This window comes from Cimex lectularius, unplaced genomic scaffold (assembly GCF_000648675.2).
Source record: "Cimex lectularius strain Harlan isolate CLEC.00 unplaced genomic scaffold, Clec_2.1 scaffold33, whole genome shotgun sequence".
NCBI classification, from domain to species: Eukaryota; Metazoa; Arthropoda; class Insecta; order Hemiptera; family Cimicidae; genus Cimex; species Cimex lectularius.
Window position 1 is genome coordinate 2,501,501 of NW_019392683.1, and position 24,809 is coordinate 2,526,309.

At 36.6% G+C, this 24,809-nt stretch overlaps 1 protein-coding gene across 1 annotated transcript; it reads right to left on the reverse strand.

Annotated features, from left to right (window-relative positions):
- Window positions 1-1,684: 1,684 nt before the first annotated feature.
- On the reverse strand, window positions 1,685-21,401 carry LOC106662545 (furin-like protease 2). The gene is made up of 12 exons (XM_024225707.1): window positions 21,275-21,401; window positions 19,427-19,572; window positions 19,198-19,362; window positions 16,321-16,438; window positions 15,475-15,797; window positions 12,713-12,837; window positions 12,453-12,607; window positions 8,121-8,465; window positions 7,702-8,063; window positions 7,422-7,640; window positions 2,882-3,097; window positions 1,685-2,828 (listed from the first exon to the last, which is right to left on the reverse strand). The coding sequence occupies exons 1-11, from the start codon at window positions 21,352-21,354 to the stop codon at window positions 2,883-2,885; spliced, it is 2,253 nt and encodes a 750-aa protein (XP_024081475.1). The 5' UTR covers window positions 21,355-21,401; the 3' UTR covers window positions 1,685-2,828; window position 2,882.
- Window positions 21,402-24,809: the final 3,408 nt, after the last annotated feature.

Sequence of the window (24,809 nt, forward strand, 5' to 3'; positions counted from 1 at the left end):
GAATTGTTTCATGCCCCAGCAATTAATATTCTCTTTCGCTGTGCTTATAGAGTGGGGTAATACCGGTTGTTGCCCGACAAACGCAGTATTTGAGCCTTCTTTGGCCAGGCTGTCCGCCTCTTCATTGCCATAGTGTCCCTTATGAGCTGGTATCCGTATGAGGGTTACTCTATTCTCATACCTGGTAGTAATCCTATTAATAAGTTCAACAGTTTCCTCCACCATCCTAGATGTTGATAGCTCTTTTTGTAATGACTTAAGACTGGCCTGACTGTCGGAAAAAATTCTAATATCTTTTCCCTTAATCTTGTTATCCATGAGTGTTCTGCAGCAAACATTGATGGCACAGCCTCCACCTGAAAGACTGAGGTGTTATTACCAAGAGGGGAGGAAATGCTGATCCCTAATTTAGGTATATGTATTCCAGCACCGCTTCCGTTGTCCTTAATGAGTGAGGCATCGGTGAAGAAGTCTAGGCTACGATGGTCATCATCCGCACTTTAGTTATAATCACAGGGAGTAACTACCTGAAAGTGCTTTTTCCCTAAAGGTGTTTAAACCTTTTTATCGCTAATGCTTAATAATTGGTTGTTGACCTTACTCAATAATTGTAGAATTTTCGAGTGACCTATGTTGTTTCCCTTATGGTTCCAGCTGCCTTCACTAATTAATCTCAGCAGCTCCATCCTTATAAAGAAATGGAGGTTCATTTGGTCTCAGGTGAATTCTGTCCTTATTATAATTGAATAACAAATGTTCTAGCTGTCTTCAGTGGCTGACTTATTCTTGGATGAAGTCTATCCTTATAAGTCACTACTAGTGGCTTATTTGGCCTTGTGTGGAGTCTATCCTTATAAATAACTACAGGTGGCTTACTTACTCTTGGGTAAAATTTATCCTTATAAGTCACTACAGGTGGCTTTCTTATTCTTGGGTGAAGTCTATCCTTATAAGTCCCTACAGATGGCTTACTTATTCTTGGGTGAAGTCTATCTTTATAAGTGATGTGGATGTTCTATTGCCCTTGGGTGAAGCCTATCCTTATAAGTGAACAATGGAGGGTGAGGCCCTCGGTGATGAGTATTATAAGTCACTTCTGGTGGATTATTTAGCTTTGGGTGAAGTCTATCCTCATAAGGGTATAATGGAGTCCCAGGTTTGATGATGACTGAATTTATCATAAGCGACTAATGGATGTGCAATGTTGGGTGAAATCTCTCCTAAAACGGCTTAAAGAAGCTTGGTAGGCTTTGAGTAATGTTTGTCCTTATAAATGACTTACGTAGGTTCAATTGGCCTTTCGTTAAGCTTGTCCTTATAAAATATTTGTGGGGGTTCATTTACTTTTGAATGATGTTTTCATTATTGGAAGTGACTAATGGGGATTTGTTTATCTTATTCAGATTTATTTTGTGTATAGGGTCCATTTTTCTTCGGCCAAAAAACTCCTATGGAATGAAATGCTATTTTAAATATTTTTACCCTTCACCTTTGTATTGGATTAGATTTTATACGTTTCCAAAAATGAAACTACTCACTTTTGTATATTGCTAGTCTATTGTTATTATTATAAAAAAATTATGAATTATCAATTCTTGAATATAATTGAATGTATCAATTACTTCAATCCAAATATGATCTTGTTATATGAACAAAGGGGCAATGAAGGGAAAAATACAACTACTGGACTTATGAACAATTTTATTTATAAACAGATTTTTTTACAATAATCGTGAACAACATAATCAACATGACACTATTTACAAAATTCAGCTAGCGCTCGAACTCGCACACTGATTCAACACAACTTCGATCTGCTGCAGACTCCAAAATATTTTTGCCCATACTACAATAATAATATACGTTACACCACTTACTCTTAAGCAGATACATAAATTCATTAAATGAGCGTGTTTTTTGTTTTGTTCTTGAACACGCGACCAGTTTTTTTATATTGCAGTAGGCCGTTTCAGTAGTTTTGTTTTAAATTTATGTCTAAACGGAATTACAAAATATATTTGAGAAATTAATGTTGATGAAACATTTTATGGCTACTGCAATTCAGTCTTTCATCAATCGAGATTAAAAATTTAAATTTAAACACATTTAAAGCATTTTATGTTAAGTGCAATAAGAATTTGTTTGACTGATTTTATTTATTGACCGGGAAATACAAAATAATCGATTTATTTTACTCTTCTGAACTATACAGACTTTTTGAGTTTATTTCGATCAAGAGACACTTAACACTGTTCAAAAAATCAATATTAATTTTAAGTGTCCAATTTGTTGAGCTTCTTGTGCCAAAATTCACAATAACAACATTCAATATGTACAATCACAAATTATCATTTAATGCCTCATTGAAAATGGAATTGAAAATAGTCTTTAACCTAAATCAGTATCAAGTGTAAGAAATGTTTTAAAAGCTCTCAAAGACTTCGACTTTGGTGTCTTAAACGGTTTTAACATTTACAAATACAAAAGTCCCTGCAAAAACATTCTGACAAGAGCTATTTACAAAATCAGAACACTTTTCTTTCAATATTACATATATTTTCAATCACATGGACATATCCTAGTTTTTAAGATTCATAAACAAGGATATCAACATTTTTGGGTAGTACATTTAACACACCTATAGTATATTATATAGAAAAAAATAAAACAAACTGCGTCCTCCTTTTGGTGAACACATCAGAAGGCCACTTACTGGTTGAGACAGGACTGAATCATAACAAAACTGGTTCCCAAAAAATTGATTTGGTCATTCGCCATTTATGCAGCGGTGTTGGTGAACCAGCTCCGTATGACTTCGGTGACCGGATCTGGAAAGAACCAGATTGTAAAATTCGTACATTTTGAATTGTTTTTCTCTTACCTCATCTCACTTGGAGCGTTGCGAACAGAAGGGCTAATAGGACGACAATTGCGATGCACGCGATGACAGCGATGACGGTCACTGTGACGAACGGCGAATATTCGGGTGGCTTTCCTCGGTGGAACGCTTGCATCGGCTCCTCCTCGACGGACTCCTCCCACGATGGAGGCTCCCATATTCTCCTCTTTCCTGCAGGAGATGAATGTAGTTTTTCTCCTTAAGCACAAATGAACAGATTTTTTGTTTAAATCACCATTTTTATAAAATATTAATTTATTTGTAGCTAATGACATGGTAATGACCCTATGGCAAACAATGCACCCGGAGGGCATATGATAAACCAGCCAAAGATTGGTACTCAATATTAAGGATTAATAAGTGGGGAGGTCTCAGGGACATTGTTGTTTAAGGCGATATGGAGGGTCTTCGGGTGTGCTTGGACACGTTAACAAAAGCAATGTTGAGGTGACATTAAAGAAATGCAATGAGTGCAAGTGCTTGTGTGGAACAAACATATTATAGTTATATTATAAGTGACTAATGGACGTTCATTTGGTTATTGGGAATGTTGAAGGTTCACATATCTTTAGATGTCTGTCCTTATTAAATGCAGGCAATAGAGGTTAAGTTGGTTTTGGGTGATACCTCTCCTCATGGTTGGCTATTACTACCCATACTATCTTTGAGAATGTCCGCTTATAAGTGAGTAATGTGGATTTTTTTCATATCTTTGTGGGTGATGTCTCTTCTTTTAACTCAATATTAGAGAATAGTTTGGTCTTAGGTGAAATATATAGGTACTTGTAAGTGGCAAACAGAGGATCTCATTTGGCTTTGTACGAGGTCTGTCCTTATTAGAAGTGAATATTGGGTGTTCTATTGTTGGGTGAATTATATTCTTACACCATTTATGTTTACTTGCCTAATTGACCAAATTACTTATTTCAATTAATTATTCTTTTTATGTAAAGTATTGGTTGTTATAACAACCAATACTACACCTCTACACATAGAGGTTAAGGTTAGAGCACTAACCAGCTGCTATAGATTAATTAGTGAAGGCAGTTGGAACTATAAGGGAAACAACATAGGTCACTCAAAAATTCTACAATTATTGAGTAAGGTCAACAACCAACTATTAAGTGTTAGAGATAAAAAGGTTAAAACATCTTTAGGGAAAAAGTACTTTCAGGTAGTTACTCCCTGTGAATGTAACTATAGTGCGGATGATGAACATCATAGCCTAGACTGTTTTACCAATGGCTCACTCATTAAAGACAAGGGAAGCGGTGCTGGAATACATATGCCTAAATTAGGGATCAGCATCTCCTCCCCTCTTGGTAATAACACCTCCGTCTTTCAGGCGGAGGTCTGGGCCATCAATGTTTGCTGCAGAACACTCATGGATAACAAGATTAAGGGAAAAGATATTAGAATTTTTTCCGACAGTCAGGCCAGTCTTAAGTCATTACAAAAAGAGCTATCAACATCTAGGCTGGTGGAGGAAACTGTTGAACTTATTAATAGGATTACTACCAGGTATGAGAATAGAGTAACCCTCATATGGATACCAGCTCATAACGGACACTATGGCAATGAAGAGGCGGACAGCCTGGCCAAAGACGGCTCAAATACTGTGTTTGTCGGGCCACAACCGGTATTACCCCACTCTATAAGCACAGCTAAAGAGAATATTAATTGCTGGGGCATGAAACAATTCCTTAAAGAATGGAATCTGTCCCCCAGACATAGGCAATCGAAGAAGTTTGTGAAGGAAATCAAACCAAAAGATTCGAAATGGCTATTCTCTAACTCAAGGAGGGGAATTAGGAGGCTGATAGGTATCCTAATGGGTCATTGCCCCTTGAGAAGACACCTCTTCCTAATGGGTATCCTACCAGATCCCTTTTGACGCTTCTGTGAAATAAAAGAAGAAACGACACGAGCCTACCTTGCAGAATGTGATAGGTATGCCAGGCATAGATTTGAAACTTTTGATTGAGAGGACATTGCCAAATCACTCCCCAAGATAAAATGGTCCAAAATCTTGGGGTTTGTGAACAGGTCCAAGAGGTTTATACACGTGAGCCGACCAAGTCCCGGACCTTTTAGGGATGGGGTACGAGTCTCTACCCAGGCATTTAACCCCTCGGGTCTTGGTCGCCCACCCTTCGTAATATATATATAGGAAGTCTTGGTTGAGATGAAAAAGTCATTGTCACAAGCAGGATTTGAACCCACGTCCTTCGGCTTAATACCCCGCTGCGCTAACCACTTGAGCTATCGTGACTTCGATCCACACTCAACCCACAACCTTTCGAATTTTCCCTCTTTTTGCCATTTTTCTATTCCTGTAGTGACTAGGGAAATCATTTGGTTTTGACTGATGTCTGTACTTATCAACAGTGACTAATGGTGGTTCATTGGTATTTGGGGGATATCTGTCTTTATTATATATGGTTAATGAAGGTTAGCATATATAATAATAAATATCTTTTGGAGATGTCTTTCCTTGTAACTACTGTTGGAGGATAATTTGCCTTAATGGGTTATGTCTCCCATCTTAACTGGTTAATGGAGGTTCCAATATCAGTGGGTGTTGTTTGTCCTAATTTAATGTGAGTAATGGAAGTTCTAGTGGTTTTGGGTGAAGTCTATCGTTATAAGTGATTGACTATAAGTGCTTACTGAATCAATTGGCTTAGAGCAAAATCTATAAGTGACTAACGCCGGAAAATTTGACTTTGAGTGATGTCTTTCCTTCTCATAGGCGACTAATGGATCCTATATCGTCTTGGGTGTCTACTAAAGTATTATTTGGCTCTGACAATTTCTGTCCTTGTTGTAAGTGACTAATGGAGGCTCATTTGGCCTTTGGTTAAGTTTAGCCTTGTAAGAGATTATTGGTCGTTCAATTGGTGTTGGGTAAAATTTATCCTTGTAGGTGCCTTTAGGAAGATCATTTTGCCTTACAAGCGACTCATGGATGTTCATTTGATTTTTGAAGATGATTGATTTGAAATAGACGACAAAATGGCGGTTCTATCCGTTTAGGCGTATGACGGTATTGTATAGGTTAGTCAGTAATATAAATAATATACAGAATGGGACCAGAATGCTCCCTTGCGGGACGCAGGCTTGTATTGGTCTAACCTCGGAATATTAGTTTCCGTTTGAGGCAATGACCAGTTAAATATAATTTTAGGATAAGCTAATAAGAATTTTGTAGGAATCACACACACAAGCCTGGACCGCATTCTAAAATCAAAAGATGAAATTTTCTATGATAAAGGAATTGATGAGTTTGTAGCTTGATCGTTTCTGATCATTCTCGTCAACCTATGTTGTTTAGGTATGTCAGGTTGTACACCTTGAAGATGGCGAAAAGCCGAACTTGCCTGACAGATCAAAGGAAGGAAGCATGAAGTCCTTAAGAAGAAATTTGATAACATTGATGAGTTGCTTGAAAAAGGCCAAATGTGATAGAAAGAAAAAAGGTCAAGGCTATAATTATTATGTTAATACTTTTTTCTGTAATTATTATGTTAATACTTTTTTTTCTAAACAAAGTTATTTTCAAGTTGTATTATCAAATTCAGTATAGGCTTGTTGGTGGTTTCTCAAGCATAAACGTCAGTCATGTTTATCGGAATGCTACGAACTTACAGACAAAAAGGTAATGGAACAGTACAATAAATTGTTTAACCTAAAAATTTCACACAGTTGAAGAAAACTAGAAGCTTAAAGCGAAAACGGACCGACGATCGCAATAATAAATTGTACAATGATACAAAAAGCCAGAATCGACCCTTAATACCGTCAAAGGGGCACCGGTGAAGATGTCGAAGCTGATAAATATCCCGGCCGGTTTTACTTTCTAAAGAACACTTCATGAAAGAACAGACGGTATTACTGGGAAAACATGCTTTTGTTGAACAGTGTCGTTGAGACTCATTTTCTGGCCCGCTGAAATCGTATCACTAATATTGGCTGGTTACTCAAACGATGAAATTGTAGTTTCCGATCCATTTGTAACAGATCCGGCGAGAAGCTGAAATACATATAGAAGGCAAAAAAAGCGACGATAATCAGTTCATGATGCAGACCAAGAATTCCCGGATTCTAAGAAAAATCTCCAATACATTCTCTTCCTGGTTATGTTAATCTAAGAGTATGTAAGGTATTGGTTGAAATGAAAAAGCTTGTGTCACGAGCGGGATTCGAACCCACGACCTTCGGCTAAATACACCGCTGCCCTAACCACTTGAGCTATCGTGACTTCGATCCATTCGGACTCCAACTCCCCATTTCTACCTACCTTTCGAATTTTCCCCCCTTTTTGACATTTAATCAAATATCGTGTAATCACCCCCTCCCCCCAATGAGATGGGCGTAATTTACACAATATTTATAAATCCCCTGACGATGATCTCAATAAAGATCGAAATGTTGGCACGATAAAGAAAATGTTTTTGTAAACATACGTCACACCAGACCGCATCTCACATCTCTAAATAATCTTCATGAATAACTTGTATACCTTCTGTATGGATGCAGTTGACACATCCGGTGCCCTCGCTGGTGACGGACTTGAGACACTGGCCGCCGTCCAGTATCATGTTGCGCTTGCAAGCCGTGCAAGAAATGTTCGTGGGGCCGGAACAAGTGAGGCAGTTATTGTGGCAAGAATAGCAGAGGCCCGACGGCTCGTCGAGGTACCTATCCGAAGCGCAAGTAGTGCAGGAATACGCACCGCCACCTTGTCGGTCGAAAATAAATTATTTCATCATCTAAAACTTATGTAAAAAGAACCTTCTTACCGTTGCAAGTGGAACAGAATTGATGACAGTTAGCACAGCCGGATACGGTGGAATACATGTTTCTCGGACAGTGCAGCCGACACTGTCCTCTCGCTAATGTTCTTCCCGGGGCGCAAGTAACGCACTCGTCTTTCCTGCTGCCGTAGCAGGTCGTGCAGCCGGGCCAACACCTCTTGCATACTCTGTCGACTTGGTACCAGCCAGGACTGCAAACGGAGACGCAAGATGTGTTCTGCATCAAGAGTCCACCGGGACAGTGAGTGCAAGCTCCTCCGACGCATCGGACGTCTTTATGTTTCACTATACAGTCGCTTTGTTTGCTTCCATGACACCACTCGCAGGACGGGTGGCAGGAAACACACCTGTTTCAAAACGTTTAAAATTCTCCAGGCTAAAAAGTAAAAAACAAATTAAAATACCTTAAGTGATGATTTAAATATGTCTTCGGCGGGCAAGAAGCGTGACAAGAGTTGTTGTAGAGATAAAGATGTGATTCACATGAAGAACAGAGGTTCGGCCCGTCTTCGCAGCTGGCGCAAGTTTCATGACAACTGACGCACCTTCTCGTCTCTTCTTCTTGAAAGTAGGTATGTGGGCAGGATTGGATACAAAGGGCCAAATCTGTTATGTAGTAAAGGTTTCTTGCACATGTGAGGCAGCTGTGATAGCCAGGTCCGGTACAAGTTCGACAGTCTCTGTGACATTTAATGCACAGCCCATCTGAAGCGAAATAGTCCTCGTCTGGGCATTTCTGTACGCAGCTCCTGCATTAAAATTCGAGACATATTTGTCAATATAGATAGGTTTCTTTAGCTAGTAAATTGGGGTAATTTTCCGCGGGAAACTTAAGTACTTTGTAGACCTAATTCAGATAAATTTTTTAGATTTTTTATTTGTATACAGTACATATATCTCACAAATCTTCTGATTTTTACACGGTCTTATCAAGGGCACTACCGTCAGCACTGTCCTATGCTGGTACCTTCGTTGCTGAGAGATTAGGGGGCGTGCAGGTCTCTAGTTTAAGGCGGTATGGAGGATTATGGCGATGAGAGATGTAGAAACGGCTTGTACGGAAGGGTTAGGGTAAGAGGAAAAGTTAGTGGAATTTCGGGAAGCGGGGAATGGATGTTGATGTTGTAAAATGTTGATCAAAGGGAACCCCTCTTTTTTTTTACAGGGGTTTACAACAGCAGAGGTCCGGAAGTGGGAGTTTTTGAGAAAAAATGTAAGTATGTTGGGTTTGAACTCGGCACCTTGTCCATACAGTGATGGGCGCCTTAACTGTTGCGGCTACCGACACCCATTGAAGGAAGGGAGTATTGAGGTCATTTTGGACGGTAAGTTTAAAGACGTAGCAGAGAGCTTGGGTAATTTATTCCAGGACTTTTGATTGGTGTGCTTAGATGGAAAGCTTGAAAGCATAGGTAAATTCAGGTTTAAACCACCAAATATAGAAGGGTGCTAATAGAGCAGTAACAATGGCATCTAATGATGAATATGCGCTAAGTAGTACAGTAAGTAGCCAGGTACCGGCGACAACGCCTGTTAACTCCCAACCAATGGAGACAATAGAACCAAAAGCAGTAGCAACACCCTTTCTCCCCTAAAATGAAAGATAATGGGATAAATATTGCCTAGACAGATGGCAATTGCAATAATTCCAAGGTAAAAGGGTGGAATATCTAAATAATAGGATAGCCATACTCGGATCATTCCTTTTAGAATGTCGCTAATGAGCACGGCTAAAGCAGCCGCTTTGCCACCAATGCTCAACACGTTGTTCCAGGATTCTCAGAACCATGGAATCTAGGATCAGGTAGACCAGCTAGACGACAGATCAAGACTGCACTGGAGATTGAACTACAAAGATAACCATATTGGACGTTGGGTGGCTTTGTGGTACCCAACAGTTCTATTTCGTAAGTCCAAATAGGACAAATGTTGTTTTATAATGTGTTAGTTTGTCATGTCTGATTTTGGTCAGCCTTCTGTTCTGTTATAGTGTGTGGATTCCATGTCAGTCTGCTGCCCAGGTCTTAAGTATCTGACTTACGTGGATGTCAGTGATTCCTTGCTGTTGGTAATAGGCTAGAGATTTTTTTAAACGTAAACGTGATTTCGGTGCACTCGTTCTCGTTAAATTTCATCTTCCACTTTTTGCTGCTCGAGCTGTTCCCGAATATTAGCTGTGGCTATGGGATTCGGGTGTGTACATAATATGCAGTAACGTCTGCATATCGTGTGTTGGAATGGATTAGCAGGTCAGCAGGATAAATTGTGTTAAGATGGTGTCACGAGGCGCTAGGGGTCGCCTACGGACACGTTTAGGAGGGACAAATGCCCCCTTCCATCACAGAAGGCAGGTCAATCAAATTTCGGGCTAATAAGCACTCGGCTCCTGATCTCTGCAGCGGACTGATCCTAGCTTCTCTAACTGGTTAAACCGTAAGTGCTTTTTTGTCTCCACCGATTATCAATTATCAATTATTAATTGCCACAAGAAAGTTTGAGGCCTATTTACTTTGTTTGTATAGATTTTACCATTGAGTTAATAAACTTATTTTTGGTCAAGAAGGTTTTGTTTTACGTTTGCTTTTCTCTTTTCTGTGGCAGGGGATCTTTCCACGTTCAAGCTACTAGGTGTTAGCTTTGCCGTGGAATACGCTCTTCTACCAAGTGTCAGTTTTGCTCTATCCTGCGACGGACTTCGGTTACCTAAACTTACCTTAAGTCCGGAAAATGGCTCGCAGTTTCCAAAGCCCACGTACAGCGAAATCAGCAGAGTGCGCTGTGATGAAAGCGTGGAGGAATTAAAATAAAGAAGCAAAAGTAAAACAAAACCTTCTTGACCAAAAATAAATTTATTAACTCAATGGTAAAATATATACAAACTAAAAGTAAATAGGCCTCAAACTTTCTTGTGGCAATTAATAATTGATAATTGATAATCGGTGGAGACAAAAAAGCACTTACGGTTTAACCAGTTAGAGAAGCTAGGATCAGTCCGCTGCAGAGATCAGGAGCCGAGTGCTTATTAGCCAGAAATTTAATTGACCTACCTTCTGTGATGGAAGGGGGCATTTGTCCCTCCTAAACGTGTCCGTAGGCGACCCCTAGCTCCTCGTGACAATGGGATGTAAGGATGCTCCCCTGTGCAACGCCGACCAGGGTCGGTTTTATCTTTGAGAACACACTCTCGAGGAGCGATCGGTTGGGTAGGCTTTTAAGCTTGGGTAATAAGTAATGGCCAAGAACTGCTTTAGTTAAAGTTCTCGGATGTCAGACTCTGTCAAACGCCTGGGCGATGTTTATGGCCCCCTTAAGTTGTGCTCTTTCTTCTCTAATGCGGACTGTATGGCATTTACGACGAAAAAGCGACGATAATCAGTTCATGATGGTCGAAAACGACCTAACTACAGACCAAGAATCCCTGGATTCCAAGAAAAATCTCCAATACTTTCTCTCCCTGGTTATGTTAATCTAAGAGTAAGGTATTGGTTGAAATGAAAAAGCTAGTGTCACGAGCGGGATTCGAACCCACGACCTTCGGTTCAATACGCCGCTACTCTATCACTTGAGCTATCGTGACTTCGATCCACTCGGACACGAACTCCCCATCTCTACCTACCTTTCGAATTTTCCCTCCTTTTTGCCATTTTTCAAATATCGTGTAATCACCCCCCAATGAGATGGGCGTAATTTAAACAATGTTTATAAATCCCAGGCCCTGAAGATGATCTCAATAAAGATCGAAACGTTGGCACGATAAAGAAAATGTTTTTCTAAAACCTACGTCACACCAGACCGCATCTCACGATCTCCGAATAATCATTTTTCAATCTATATTCTATTAAAAAACCAGGGGCTCTGCTAGGATACAAACCCAGCCAGACGACCTAACCACTCGGCCATCCTTGTCTTCTTAAGTAATTAGGATTCTCTGGGAGTGAAAAGAGTTTTTTTTTCGAAAATAAAATATTATAATGTATTATTGGGGCTTTTCGGCTGGCCTAACAAATGCGTAGACGATGGGCTTAAAATGGGACAATATACATTTAACATTCTGATTTTTGAGAAAACATCTCCATGTTAGGTTGACCGCAACTTTCACAATTGACAACTCTAATAATATTATTATTACTTTGTTTAAATGTTTAAAATACAATTGTGGTGTAAAAATAACACCTCTATTCACGACCTCTATATTTTTTCCTTTCAAATATCACTTGTCATTTTTTTTACCTCTCCTCTCATTCCTTAATAACATGACTGTTTATTTTTAGACATTTTTTGCTATTGAAATGTTCGATTAAAAGGAACGGTTTGTATTATTGAAGAGATACAAATCGCAGTAAAAAATATTTTTCTTCGTAAAAGATATTACAAACATTATCTCTGGATCTGTATAACTCGGAGGTAGATGGAATAAACAAAGAAAGTTATTTTCCCTGTACATAATAATTTTTTGACTAGGCTTTAAGGGAGCATATAAAATTCTTATAGCTTTCTTACTCGTCTTTCGGTATTCCCAAGACTTCTGTGCCATATTTGGAGAAAAGACGCAATCCTCTGTGGCGTTATTGAAACAAAACAAATGTCTCTTTTCTTTCAATAAATTTCCCTCGGGGCTCCACCGTGAACGGTTGGCATTGTTGTAAGAGCGGAAATATTGTTTATTACAGACCCGAGGTAATTCGGTACAAAATCCCTTACTTTCACTTTGCATTATGTACGACCGAGCGATTTACCTGTTTAATTTGTAATTCGCACAGGAAATACATTGAGTGTCCTCAGGGCCGTAGCAGCCTTTGCCGTCGCACTGGCTGTGGCAGTTGTAAACCACTTCGCCCGTCTCTTCCAAATTGTTGTTCTCTTCGTAGACCGAATCGGAATCCGCCTTGTCCTGTCAAAACAAAAATAATTATTCATCCATCCATGAGAAAAGAATATTTAAAAGGGGGGGGGGCGCAAACGCAGACATAGAGATAAGAGATTTGACTGTACTCGCCTTGAAGAAAGAAGTCTCTGTCACCCTTTCGTCGAATTTCCTAAAAAGCTGCAACGATGGAGGCCTCAGATTTACGGGTTTGGTGTCCGTCCCGTACAAGATTAACTGCCACCTGTTGAAAATCCCTGAAAGGAAAATAATCCTTAATCCTTTTAACTACTGGACTTTTGTAAATGCTAAATGTATAGTGTAGTATGCTATACTCAGAAAACTTTTTCAATTCTTTTTACCTCTATTATGATCTAAAAAGAGAAATAAAAAAAATCTCTAAATCTCTTACAGTATAGTATTACAAGTGCATTTTCAATCAGTTTGTAATGTAGGACAAAAAACATAAAATGAGATTTCTTATGGACTTTAATTACATTTCAATTCAAACACACACTTTCAATTTCATTTTGAAACTAATTACCAAAACAGACAGTAAACGGTTCAACGAGAGAGACTCTGAATGTTGTTTGATTTGATTAATGATTAATTTCCGAAGAACGCAACACTATTTCAAAAAATAAACTATTGTTCCCTCGGGATAAAAGCCGAATGGAAAAATTCATAATCCAAGAAGGGAAATAATTTTGAAAACGTTTCAAACCTACTTCAGCCACTCGGGTTTTAAAATTTGACGTGGAGTTGAAAAATTCAAAAAAGTTAAAAGGTCAGACTTTATTTTTATTACATTCTCTTTCTATATTCGGGTTATTTTTAAAAAATTAAATGCCTTCTCTTAGAGGAATGAAAATTCCCTCGGGTTTAACGGCTTTTTTTCATCAGTGCACCAACTAATATAGGTAAAATATATACAAGATATAAAAAATATTCTCTATAAAAATTTAAAAGGTTTAGTTTTCCCTTTGAAGGTTAAAAATGGAATTTTCTTAAAATAATAAGATTTATTTATATATTAATTATAATTGCAATATCATAGTGAATATAGCTATTTTTCTCTTATTTCTTTATCATTTGAGAGATGTTGATAAAAAGTCTTTAAATCTATTACTTTTTAGGTCTGACTCTGTAAGAGAGATGAACGATTGAAGTAATCAACTAGCTTACTGTGAAACATTTGGAATTAAGATTTAAAAACTTCTTTAAAAAAATATTGTTAAAGTTTTTAAAGTTTTGAAGGATTTGAATTGGTGATGATGGAAGTAATTAAACTAAAATGTTCACATCAAGTTAAGATGAACTCTTCATAAAACCACAGAGTTCAAGTCCGTTAATATATATGAATCTGATGATAGTCTATGAAAGATATAACGCCAATTCACTTTGTTTTCTTCCAATCAAAAATGACAAAATTTTTTTCAAAAGAAAGGGAAGGTTTTAATACAGTATTAGAAATGTTTGAATTCGGTTGAGGTTTGGCAGTACTGGCAAGTTTAATCCGTAAGTATAGATGGGTCTTGTGATTGTTGTGGTAAGTTTATGCTCTAATAATTTTTTTAAATATAGTTTGTGTAAAAGTGTGTGGGTCGAACTTGTTATCGACTTAGAAACGAGGATTTTATGGTCAAGACATTCAGACATTCATTGGAGGTGACGGGAAGAATTTTGAACTGAAATGTTCAGGTTTAGGTCATTTATTGGAAGAACCACAGAGTTCAGATCAAATTAAAATAATGATGGTCATCATCCCAAAGTGTAACGTCAGTTTACCTTGTTTTCAGTAGTATTTTGCCTTGTTTCAGCTATGGTGGAGAGTTTAAGACGTTTTTGCGCAGAAGGAGAGAAAGCGGTGAAGAGATTGAACTGAACACCAAGTTTGTTAGAACCTTAGGAATCGGGATATGACAAATTCTTTCCATGTATGCTGTGTGCATGTATAAATGTGCTGTTGATGATAGGAAGTATAGTACTTTGGGCTGAAATGTTTAGATCAAATTTAGGTCAGGTCTTGGTTGAAGCCCAGAGGGTCTAATGATCCCAAAGCTCAAAGTCAATTTATTTTGGTTTTTAGTAGCCTTTTGCTATTGTAATTTTAGCTTTTGTGGCCAGTTTTAGGATGTTTGTGAAGAGACAGAAAGAGGTGAAGGAGTAAACCGAACACCAAGTGGCTGTAGAACTTTTGGATTAGGTATGATAGGTCTTTTTACAATGTTTGGCTTAGGTTTAAGTCAGTTCTTGGAAGAACCGCAGAGTTCAATTACGTAATTCAAGAAGATTGATGATCCCAGGTCGAACAATTTTTTTGTTTTCTTAATTGTCTTTTACCCAGTCGTTTAAGTTTTCGTGAATAGAGCATTTCCGTGGAAAATGAGGAGAGCTAAAGGATTGGAAATTAAAGCTATCTTGTTGTGAAAATTTTGGTTCTTCTTTTAAAAAGGAATATCAATGTTTTTCATGCAGTATGATAGGAAGGTCAGTGTCACAGAGTTCAAACCCGTAAGTCCATATGGTGGAGGTGGAGGTACGAACTTAAGTAGATAAAAAAAATAAATACCAGGTTTTTTGTTTTCTTAATTGTCTTTTGCCCATTTTCGTTTAGGTTTTCGTCGATGGAGCATTTCAGTGGAAAAAGAGGAGAGCTAAAGTATTGGAAATTAAAGCTATCTTGTTGTGAAAATTTTGGTTCTTCTTTTAAAAAGGAATATCAATGTTTTTCATGCAGTATGATAGGAAGGTCAGTGCCACAGAGTTCAAGCCCGCAAGTCCTGATGGTGGAGGTGGAGGCACGAACTTACGTAGATAAGTAACAAAAATTAATACTAATTTTTTATTTTTTAAATTAAGTTAAAATTAATTTTTTATTTTCCACATCCTACCATCAAATTCTTGGTCCCTTCTTCCATCATTGAAGACTGCCAGTTTCCAGGTGCCCCTTGGGTCCTCGCCCCAGAAATGGACGGACATGAACGGCCAGTCGTCCAGGGCGTCGAACACGTTATCCTTAGGCCTGCTTTTCAACAGGATGCTCGGAGTACCCGAGGGCGAGGTGAGAACGATTTTCAAGCTGCCTCGAGGCTTCACGCGAAGTTTTATCTTGCACTGGACGTGTTCTAAGTAGCGGACTTCGCTATCTGAGCCCTCGCAGCCGCTCTCGTTCCTATACAGGAACAACTCGTTCATTTTCAACCTGTCTATAATCCTGAAATTTAAAGGAATGCCGGTTTATACTCTGATATTTGAACTACCTGAATAATTAATCAATACTTCTAATTAGGTTGTAATAACGATTTTATTATATTGTTAAATATAGGCTTATATAAAGGTCATAACTTCAATGATTTTTTGCATTAATCAAGTAAATAGGGATTATATTTTTGTAAAACGTTTAGTTGTTGTTTAGTTGTTTAGTTCTAACAAACGTTAAGAACTAAATTAATGATTATCACTGTTAATGTCAGATTCTTCAGACAAAAAAACAGATATTATTTAAGTTTTTAATAACTTAGACTAATGTATTTTAAAAAATATATTATACCCAGTGTAAAAAAGGTGAAAATACCCTTACATGCTTGATACTGGATTAAAAAAGGTCAAAAAAGAGTTTAGCTATAATATTCAATCGATAATCCTTTTTTCCTTGCTAAAAGTTAAGAGTCACACCAAAAGAGGATTTGTGGTTTGAACTACTTTTAGTGGAACTATCCGGACAACCGGAAAATTACCTGTCTACCGTCATGATGGGTGTCTTGCAGATGTGCTGTGTCGGGACTGTCGTCCACTGCTCAGCCAGGTTTACCATGGCACCCCCGTCCATCAGACCGAATCCGAATTTGTGACTAACTGTAAATATAATATAGTAAGTATTTGGCTTGCTTTATTACAAGAGTAGGAATCATTGTGACACCAATTTGACGTTTTCAAGACTGCTTTCAAAGTGTGATGTTTAGTGACCGTGTTAATGATAATTTGGAGATCGTCAGATGCGGTCTGGTGTGACGTAGGTTTTAGAAAAATATTTTTTTTTTATCGTGCCAACGTTTCGACCTTTATTGATATCATCTTCAGGGCCTGGGATTTACAAACATTGTTTACATTTAACAAATACATTTAGGATGTGGAAAAGTGAATTTATACAATGCAAAATATATTTTTATATTCAATCAAAGTATTTCTACTCACTCAAAGTGTTTGTCTTCTGAGTAATTGTACCATTCTTGCGTGTCGTGTTGAGAGTGGCTGTGTTATGTTTATATATATAGGATTTTGAAGGGGTGGAGAAGGAGGAAGTCGGGATAGAAAAGCATTTTTATTTGAGGAGTCGGCTTCTTTGAGGTGAAAGGAAAAAATGGGTAATTGTTCGGCCTGATTATCCTTTCAGGATTGTATAGACGGGGATTATTAGGGAAAGAACAGACAAATTATCGAAGAATTAGACTATGTAGAAATATGATGATTGTTTTATATGTTATATTATATGTTTTGTGTGATGTGATGCTGTATATGTATGTTATCGATATAGTATAGTATAAATTTATTTTTTTCACATCCTACATGTATTTGTAAAATTTAAACAATGTTTATAAATCCCAGTCCTTGAAGAAGATCTTAAAAAAGATTGAAACGTTGGCACGATAAAGAAAATGTTTTTTTAAAACCTACGTCAAACCAGACCGCATCTGACGATCTCCAAATTATCACTGCTTTCAACGGTATTGTAAATAAAAATAGACTCATAACTAAATTTAAATAACGTTAAGAAATATTTCAGTATTTTTTTTATAAAATTTTTAAAATCAAGACTGAATTTTATGATGTAAAGACATCGTTTCATTAGAAGTCTTTCTGATACCTCTTTAAATTTACATCTAACGAATCAATAAAAGGAAGGAGAAATGAATAACAAACTGTTTAAAACAGGGCTTAGAAATGAATTGCAATGCAAACTCGCTGTTTAGGCTATCTTGATTAGCCTAGAAGTGAATTTCACCCACAAACAATAATAAAAACATTCAAATTACTTTAATAAGTCTATTTACTCTGCACGCACGTTTATTAAAACATTGAATGCAAAAATTTCATGCAATTTCTTTTGCTATGTTATAATACAACTATATTAAAAAAAAATCCTATTACATTAATTTGTCCAGAGTACTGTATAATGTGTGAGAAAATGAATCATATTGAAAACCAAAATAAAAGGTCAGTCTTACTTGAAAATAGAGTATAATGAATTCCTGTACAAGATTTAACAAAAAAATTATAGTTTTATTGAGTCGAAAGTAAAGTTGTAAATTTCAAAAGGCTAGTCCCGGTTTAAGAGAAGATTATTCAGAATCAAGAATCTGGGAGGGTTGAAGTCACAAAGGGATTATACGAGAGCTTACGGGATTAAGGTTTACTCGCAAATAAATTTCAGGATAAAGATTTAATGAATAATACTTGTAAATTATGAAGTAGTTGATTAAAATGTTTTTCCTTTCTTATTCGGTACAATTTGTTTTGCATTAGAAAGCCTTCATTCACTCTTTTAGACATTACAAAATATTTCAATGTTGCAAATCTGTGTGCGGAACTTTCACTTATTATATTCAAAGGCTTATCTCGTACTGTAACGAAGAAACTACAATATATATATGAACTTATTTTTTTACTAATTGTTAAAAGAACTTGTCATGCTGCTACTTTTATTAGATATTTGCTTTACACTGAATACCGTTTTAATTTATCGTTGTGTAATTTTATTTTGCGTTGCCCACTTAGTTTAGTAGGTTCATGGTAATGGCTACAGTAAGTATCGTAGGAGATGAAATCATATGAATAGGTACAAAATAATTGGAAATTGTCGGTAGGTTCAACACACAATTCATTAATGGCAGATAAAAACCTGCTTCTAATCACGGCGAGAATGGTATGCTAAACCATCTTGACTAGAGGGTCTTGCAAAACTAATGAACTAAGCGCCGTGCAAATCTGACGTTCAAGAAATATCAACTAATACCTTGGATTTTCTATTTTAATAATACATTTTTTGAAACTAGAGTGACGAAGTAAAAAGGCACGATAGAGAAAGGTAGAGAGATAATTAAATGGATATATAAAGATGATAGGTAAATATATAAGAAAAAAGAGAATGAGAAAGAAAGTAGTAAAAGATATTAAAAGTGAATGAGGAGAAAAGAGAGAGAAAGAAAGAGAGAGAGAGAGAGAGAGAGAGAGAGAGAGAGAGAGAGAGAGAGAGGGAGAGAGAAAGTAAGAGATAGTAAAAGGCATTGAGAAGAAAAAAGGGAAAGAGTGAGAGCAAAAGAGATGTATAGATAAAACATCTTTTTTTTTTTTTGTACAATGTGGCATTATTTGCATTAGAACCAAAGACATGCAATACTACTTGGTGTGCGTTAGGGTGTTATTTATGTATTATAGTTATTGAGTACTAATCCGTAGGGCTACAGTACGCACTTAAATATCAAGTTTAATTACTCCTCTATATTATTTGCGTTAGAAATATGTTTAGCCTTATTTGTCATAACAAAATTTTCAATTGAAAGTATCTAAAAACGCTTGTTTTTTTTTTTTTCAAAACCTGTTTAAACAAACGTTACCTTTCCTTCGGGCTCCGTTTACCGTCCACCCGGGCTCTTTCAGCAGAGGCTTCGGGTTGGCCGAGAGGACGAGGATGTGCTGCATGTCCCTCCAGGTGAGGTTGGGGTTCGCCTCGAGAGCAAGGGCACACATCCCAGCCGCTAACGGTGCCGAAGCCGAGGTTCCTGGAAAACGACAATTTTTCAACCGGATGCCTAAAATCTGGCCTTACCCGGAGGAAGAGTGTACCAGTGTGATCCATCGTGCAGAGGTGTTCCTGCCTCAGCTTCGGGTCCATATCGACTGTCGCTACACTCTTGTCCCTTCCGAGTGTACCGGAGCTGAAGGTCGAAGCAAGGGTGGAAGAACATTCTTCCAAATACCAAGGTTTCAATCTGAAATTACACTTTAATTAACATACAGATAAAGGCGCAATTTGTTCAAAGATATTTACTTTTATTTTCTTACCACTGATAAATTTCAGATAAAAACTAAAACATTGTTTTGCTGAAATAAATGTTAAATGTTCACTCGTAAATGAACAAAAAAATCCTAAAAGGTGGAATATTATCCCGAGAAAAGTAGATAAATACACGTCAGTATATGAAATCAATTTTGTTTTGTCGTAGCATTATTGAATCTATCTGAATTATTAAAGCATATCTTTAATCTTTAATACAAAAATGATATTTTCCTTTAAACGACGGTAGCAATTTGAAAATAATGAAAAAAGAACTAAATTACTAGTTTATCTTGGCAATTTTTTTCTTTTTTGGCTATTTCGTTTTTGTTGAAACTTTTTTGAATAATTGGTGTTAAAATTTCTAGATTGTGTGTATAAATAAATATTGGTTTTTCAAATTTATGGAAGCTAAGAGGATCTCCTCAGAAAAAGGTAAATATAAGAAAAGAAAACAATTTATTTGTATCTACCACTGTACATGCATTACATACAACCAGCAGATTGGGTAATTTATGTTTGTGGCATTACGGTCGTTATAGGGAAAGCTACCCATTGGCAGTTCTGGATTAATAAAATGATGTTAAGCATTTAGGAGGTCTGTTATCCATATTCTTGTCAAACTTTACTGGTAATTGAAGGGAATGGAGTAATCGTATTTCTGTGTTAATATGATTCTTTATCGAACCACATCTCCCTTTTTTGTGCCTTACATAAAGATTTAGCTTTACCTGCCGCTTCCTTAATCAGGTCCGCAAATCTTTCTATTAACAAGTCTAAATCATTCATCCTAAATCCACCCAATTTTACATATTTTTAAAAAGTGATTTTGTAATTTGCTTTTTGTTGTTTATTTTTATTTTTTACGATGGTTCGCAACAACATCATATCAACTCTCAGGGTGCCAGTGTTTTTGAAAAAGCCTATTTTATGTATGTCGGGTTCGAATGCAGGGCCGCTGGAATCGAACCCGAGACTCTTACCTTACAGTGATGAGCGCCGTGTCATCGCCTAAACCGTTGTGACCACCGACGCCCCTCAAATATGTTATTGTTTATGTAAAAAGGGGCAGAAACAATTAATCTTCAAATTTTGGATTGAAATTTTTTTTATCTTTGAATATTGGAATATTTGGCTGATCCATAAACTTAGCACTCGTACATCCAAATAGGTTTGAGTAGATATGTGTATCTCGAAGATTTTGATTTTAATGGTAATTTTGATTGTGGGTGGTGTAAGCAATAAATCATTTTAATCGTGTGTGTGGATTCAAGTTTGGCATTATCAAATGTAAGCCTTAAATAGTTTACTTTCTTGGATTGGGGAACCGGTTCATTTATATGCTAGGACAAGACTCACGACGGGGTTTAAAGGTGATGTATTGTGATTTGGAAGGGTTAAACTTTATTTTACAAAGATTGCTCCATTTTTCAATTGTTGAGATGTGGTTTTGTAACATAAGTGAAGCTTGTATAGAAGAGGGATGACTTGTCGGTAAATATAAAATAAAATATGTCATGGGTGTTTTATATTTATTGAAATCTCAACAAACTTCTTGGAAATGATAAAAAATCGATTTTATGGTTACAATCGACTGGCCCAATTTAAAACATGTGAATGAATTCAGTATTGTTTACCCTGCTTGCGTCGCACTGGAAATCGATAGCGTGTAAATACTGTTTGTATAGCCGTCGCAATTGCATGAATCTTCGTGCATGCCGCCGTTTCCGCTCGCCCAAACGAATATGGATCCTTTGCCTCCTCGTCCCTGAAAGCAGAATATTAATTAAAGTCAACTGACAACCTGTTTTTTTCACCATTGGGCAGTCTTACGGCCGTTGATAATTTGCCACTTTCAATCACGCTTTTTCCTTTCATTTCCGTTACTTTATCGGAACGTTTTTTAATTTCACATACAATTTCCTTGTGTAAACATGTTTTTTGTCGTATCCACCCGGTCGATCGGGGAAAAAAGCTTCAATAACATTTCAAAAGACGACTTGAAAGCTTCGCGAATGGAATGGATATTCATCAATGCTTGGACAACGAGGAAAATTACTTTTGAAAGCTTTTATAAAATATGTTTTTTCATAACCACGATAAAACAAATATACAAACAAAAAAATTTATACAGGGTCTTCTTAAATGGCGCGTTTGCATTTCTTTTGAACAAATGACGCTATAAAAAAAAATTAATATTTTTAGTCTAGTTTCAAATGTTTCCCTTTTTTTGGAGAAAAATTATATAGGGTACCTTAGGCACAGTTCAACTTCAAAATTTCAAATACGACCGTATACACCTTGACACACCATTTTAAAGGATTTGTACGCTGAAAACGTTTTAAATTGATTTTAAATTGGTCCAAAATTGACAAACTAATGGCAAAAAGTTGAAAATTTGGCATTTCGTTGTTAATTCCAAGAATTTGCTTCTTCACTAAAGAACTTCACTAAAGATTAATTGCCTTTATTGTTTACATTGGTCATTGTTTGACAAACTCGCATTATGTGACCAAATCGTTATTCCTGGAAGTAAATAAATTTTACAACAGTGCCTATTCGGTATATTCAGTATTTCGTTCAAAATGAACCAAAGAGCACATTTTTTCGATCAACAGCGAGTTGGTATGTATGACTGCTTTATTGATAGTGGTGGTATTGCGCGTCGTGCAGTCGAGTTGTACTCCAAGAAATGTCCTGATCACTCCAGATTAAACCACAAAACGTTTATTCGTGTTCTGAGGAGTTAGTCCATTTATGAGAGTTATATCACCATGAAACCGACAGCGTAATTTCGACGAAGAGCTGAATGTTTTATTGTAAGATCACGAAAATCCAAATCCCTCTCTCCAAAATTTTGGAAGGGTTATAGGTTTTTCAAAAAATAAAATTAGAGATGTCTCCAGACTTACAATTTTGAACCGTATCCGTCTCATCTTGTCCAGGGACTTCCGGATTATAAGCATGACAGGTGTCTAACTTTCCTTGTTCAAATGTCTATTTGGGAGGCTGAAGAAAACGTTCTCCCATACATCCTTTGGACTGATGAATCCATGTTCCTGCTAATGGCATACTAAACCGTTGGAATTTTCGAACGTGGGCAGAGGAATATCCGAGAATTTCTCTTGTCATCATCAGATGGTTCACAGTATCAACGTATGGTGGGCTTCTCGGAATTAATTGGGCCTTATTTCTGCGAAAATAATTTAAATGGTTATCAGTTTCTCAATTTTTGGTGGAGGTTGTACGAACATTATTAGATGATGTTGCTCTGTAACAACGACAAAGAATGTTTTTCCAGCTTGATGGATGCACCAATTCTTTGCAAGTGAGACGTTATCATCACTTCCGGGATGGGTGGATAGGTCCTCACGGACCGATTTGTTGGCCTCTTCGGTCACCCGATCTAACTCCACTCGACTATTTTCTGTGAGAGGCCATTTAAAAAACAGTGTCTACACTAAACGTAATCTACCAACCTCAGTTGTAGAACTGCGGCAAAGGATAGAAAATGCTTGTCAATTCATCTCCCCTGACTCTCGTTCTGTGCACCGGTGAAGAGTGGTTAAAATGAGCAAATCTTTTCATCTTTACACAAGCCAGGCAAGTAGAACATGAAATGGTTTTAATAAATAGCAAACGAAATGACTGTTTTTTCTCAAACTTTTTGCCATAACTTTGTCATTTTTTGATCAATTTAAAATCCCATTGCATCATTTTTTTGGCGTAAAAAATCCTTTAATATGGTGTGTCAGGATGTATAACGTCAAATTTGAAATTGATATTGAACTGGGCCTTAGGTATCCTTTATAATTTTTCTACAAAAAAAAAAACAATAAAAATTTGAAACTAGATTATAAAATATTTTTGTTTATTACACGTACATTTTTTTATAACGTCATTGGTTCATGAGAAATTCACCCGGCCATCTAAAAAGGTCACCCTGTGTAATCGTTAATTATATTTCTTTATTTTTCAATTTCATAAAATTATTTATTATATCCGTTATATTTCGTGGTCCGATTAGCCAAATAACTTCTTTCAATTAATCTTTATGTAATGTTTGGCTGAAATGAAAAAATGAGTGTCACGAGCGGGATTCGAACCTACGACATTCGGCTCAATACGCCGCTGCTCTAACCACTTGAGCTATCGTGACTTGTGACACTAACTTTTTCATTTCAAACAATACCTTAGATAAAGATTAATTAATTATTTATTATGTTCACTTTTGTTTGAGCCCGACTAATTTTTTCTACGAGGAAATTATTCTGTTATTTTATTTTTTAATTTTCTAATTTTGTTACTTAGGGGTAGATTTAAACATTTTTATAATATATTGTCCACCATCATCGAGCCAGCCACCTCCACGAACAACTACGAGCTCTTTTCTCAAAAACCTTAGGACTACTTTGCATGGTGCGTGGATCTTCTTTTATGTGTCGCCCATGAGACTTTTGTTTGACTTTCGTTTGTTTCAGTCCGACCGTTCAACTTTCAACGCTTCGCGATCCAACTTCCCAACATTGAGCAATACTAGCCCTTGTCTATTTATTTTCAGGTTTTAATCAGCTTCAAGAAATCACAATAGATGAGCTCTGCCCGTTTTAGAAAACAATAGGTGTTAATTTTTTATATTTTTTATGTTTTATGAAAATAGTTATTTCCACTATATATGCACATTTATTTGTTTATGTATTTTGATTTTTGTTTTATTCACTCGTTCACAAAAAATGTAATAAAATTACAGGAGTGTTAATTATTAAGTAACCAAATTTTAATTCTTCATTTTAAAAAAAAATTGAATTTTATTGTTGGCAATAATAGAAAAAAGTTGAACAGATCATTTCTTTTTATAACAATCATGTAATTGAGACAATAAACTTTTATTGCCGATTCTGGAAACTTTTCCGTATGCGCGAGAGGTGAGCCATGAAAAAGAGCTGATTCAGTTCATTGAAAGAGCGGTTTTGATCGGATCGTTAAAAAGAGCGGTTTTGCTCATGTCTAGATATGACAGAATGGATGTTTAATTATCGATGCCTGAATTTAAATGGAATAAAAATCGTAAAATGTACTAAAAAAACCCTAGCATTTTTGATGCAATATGCACCAAAAATCATAAAATACTTAAGTCACACGAATTATCGAACTCTTGAATATATATATATA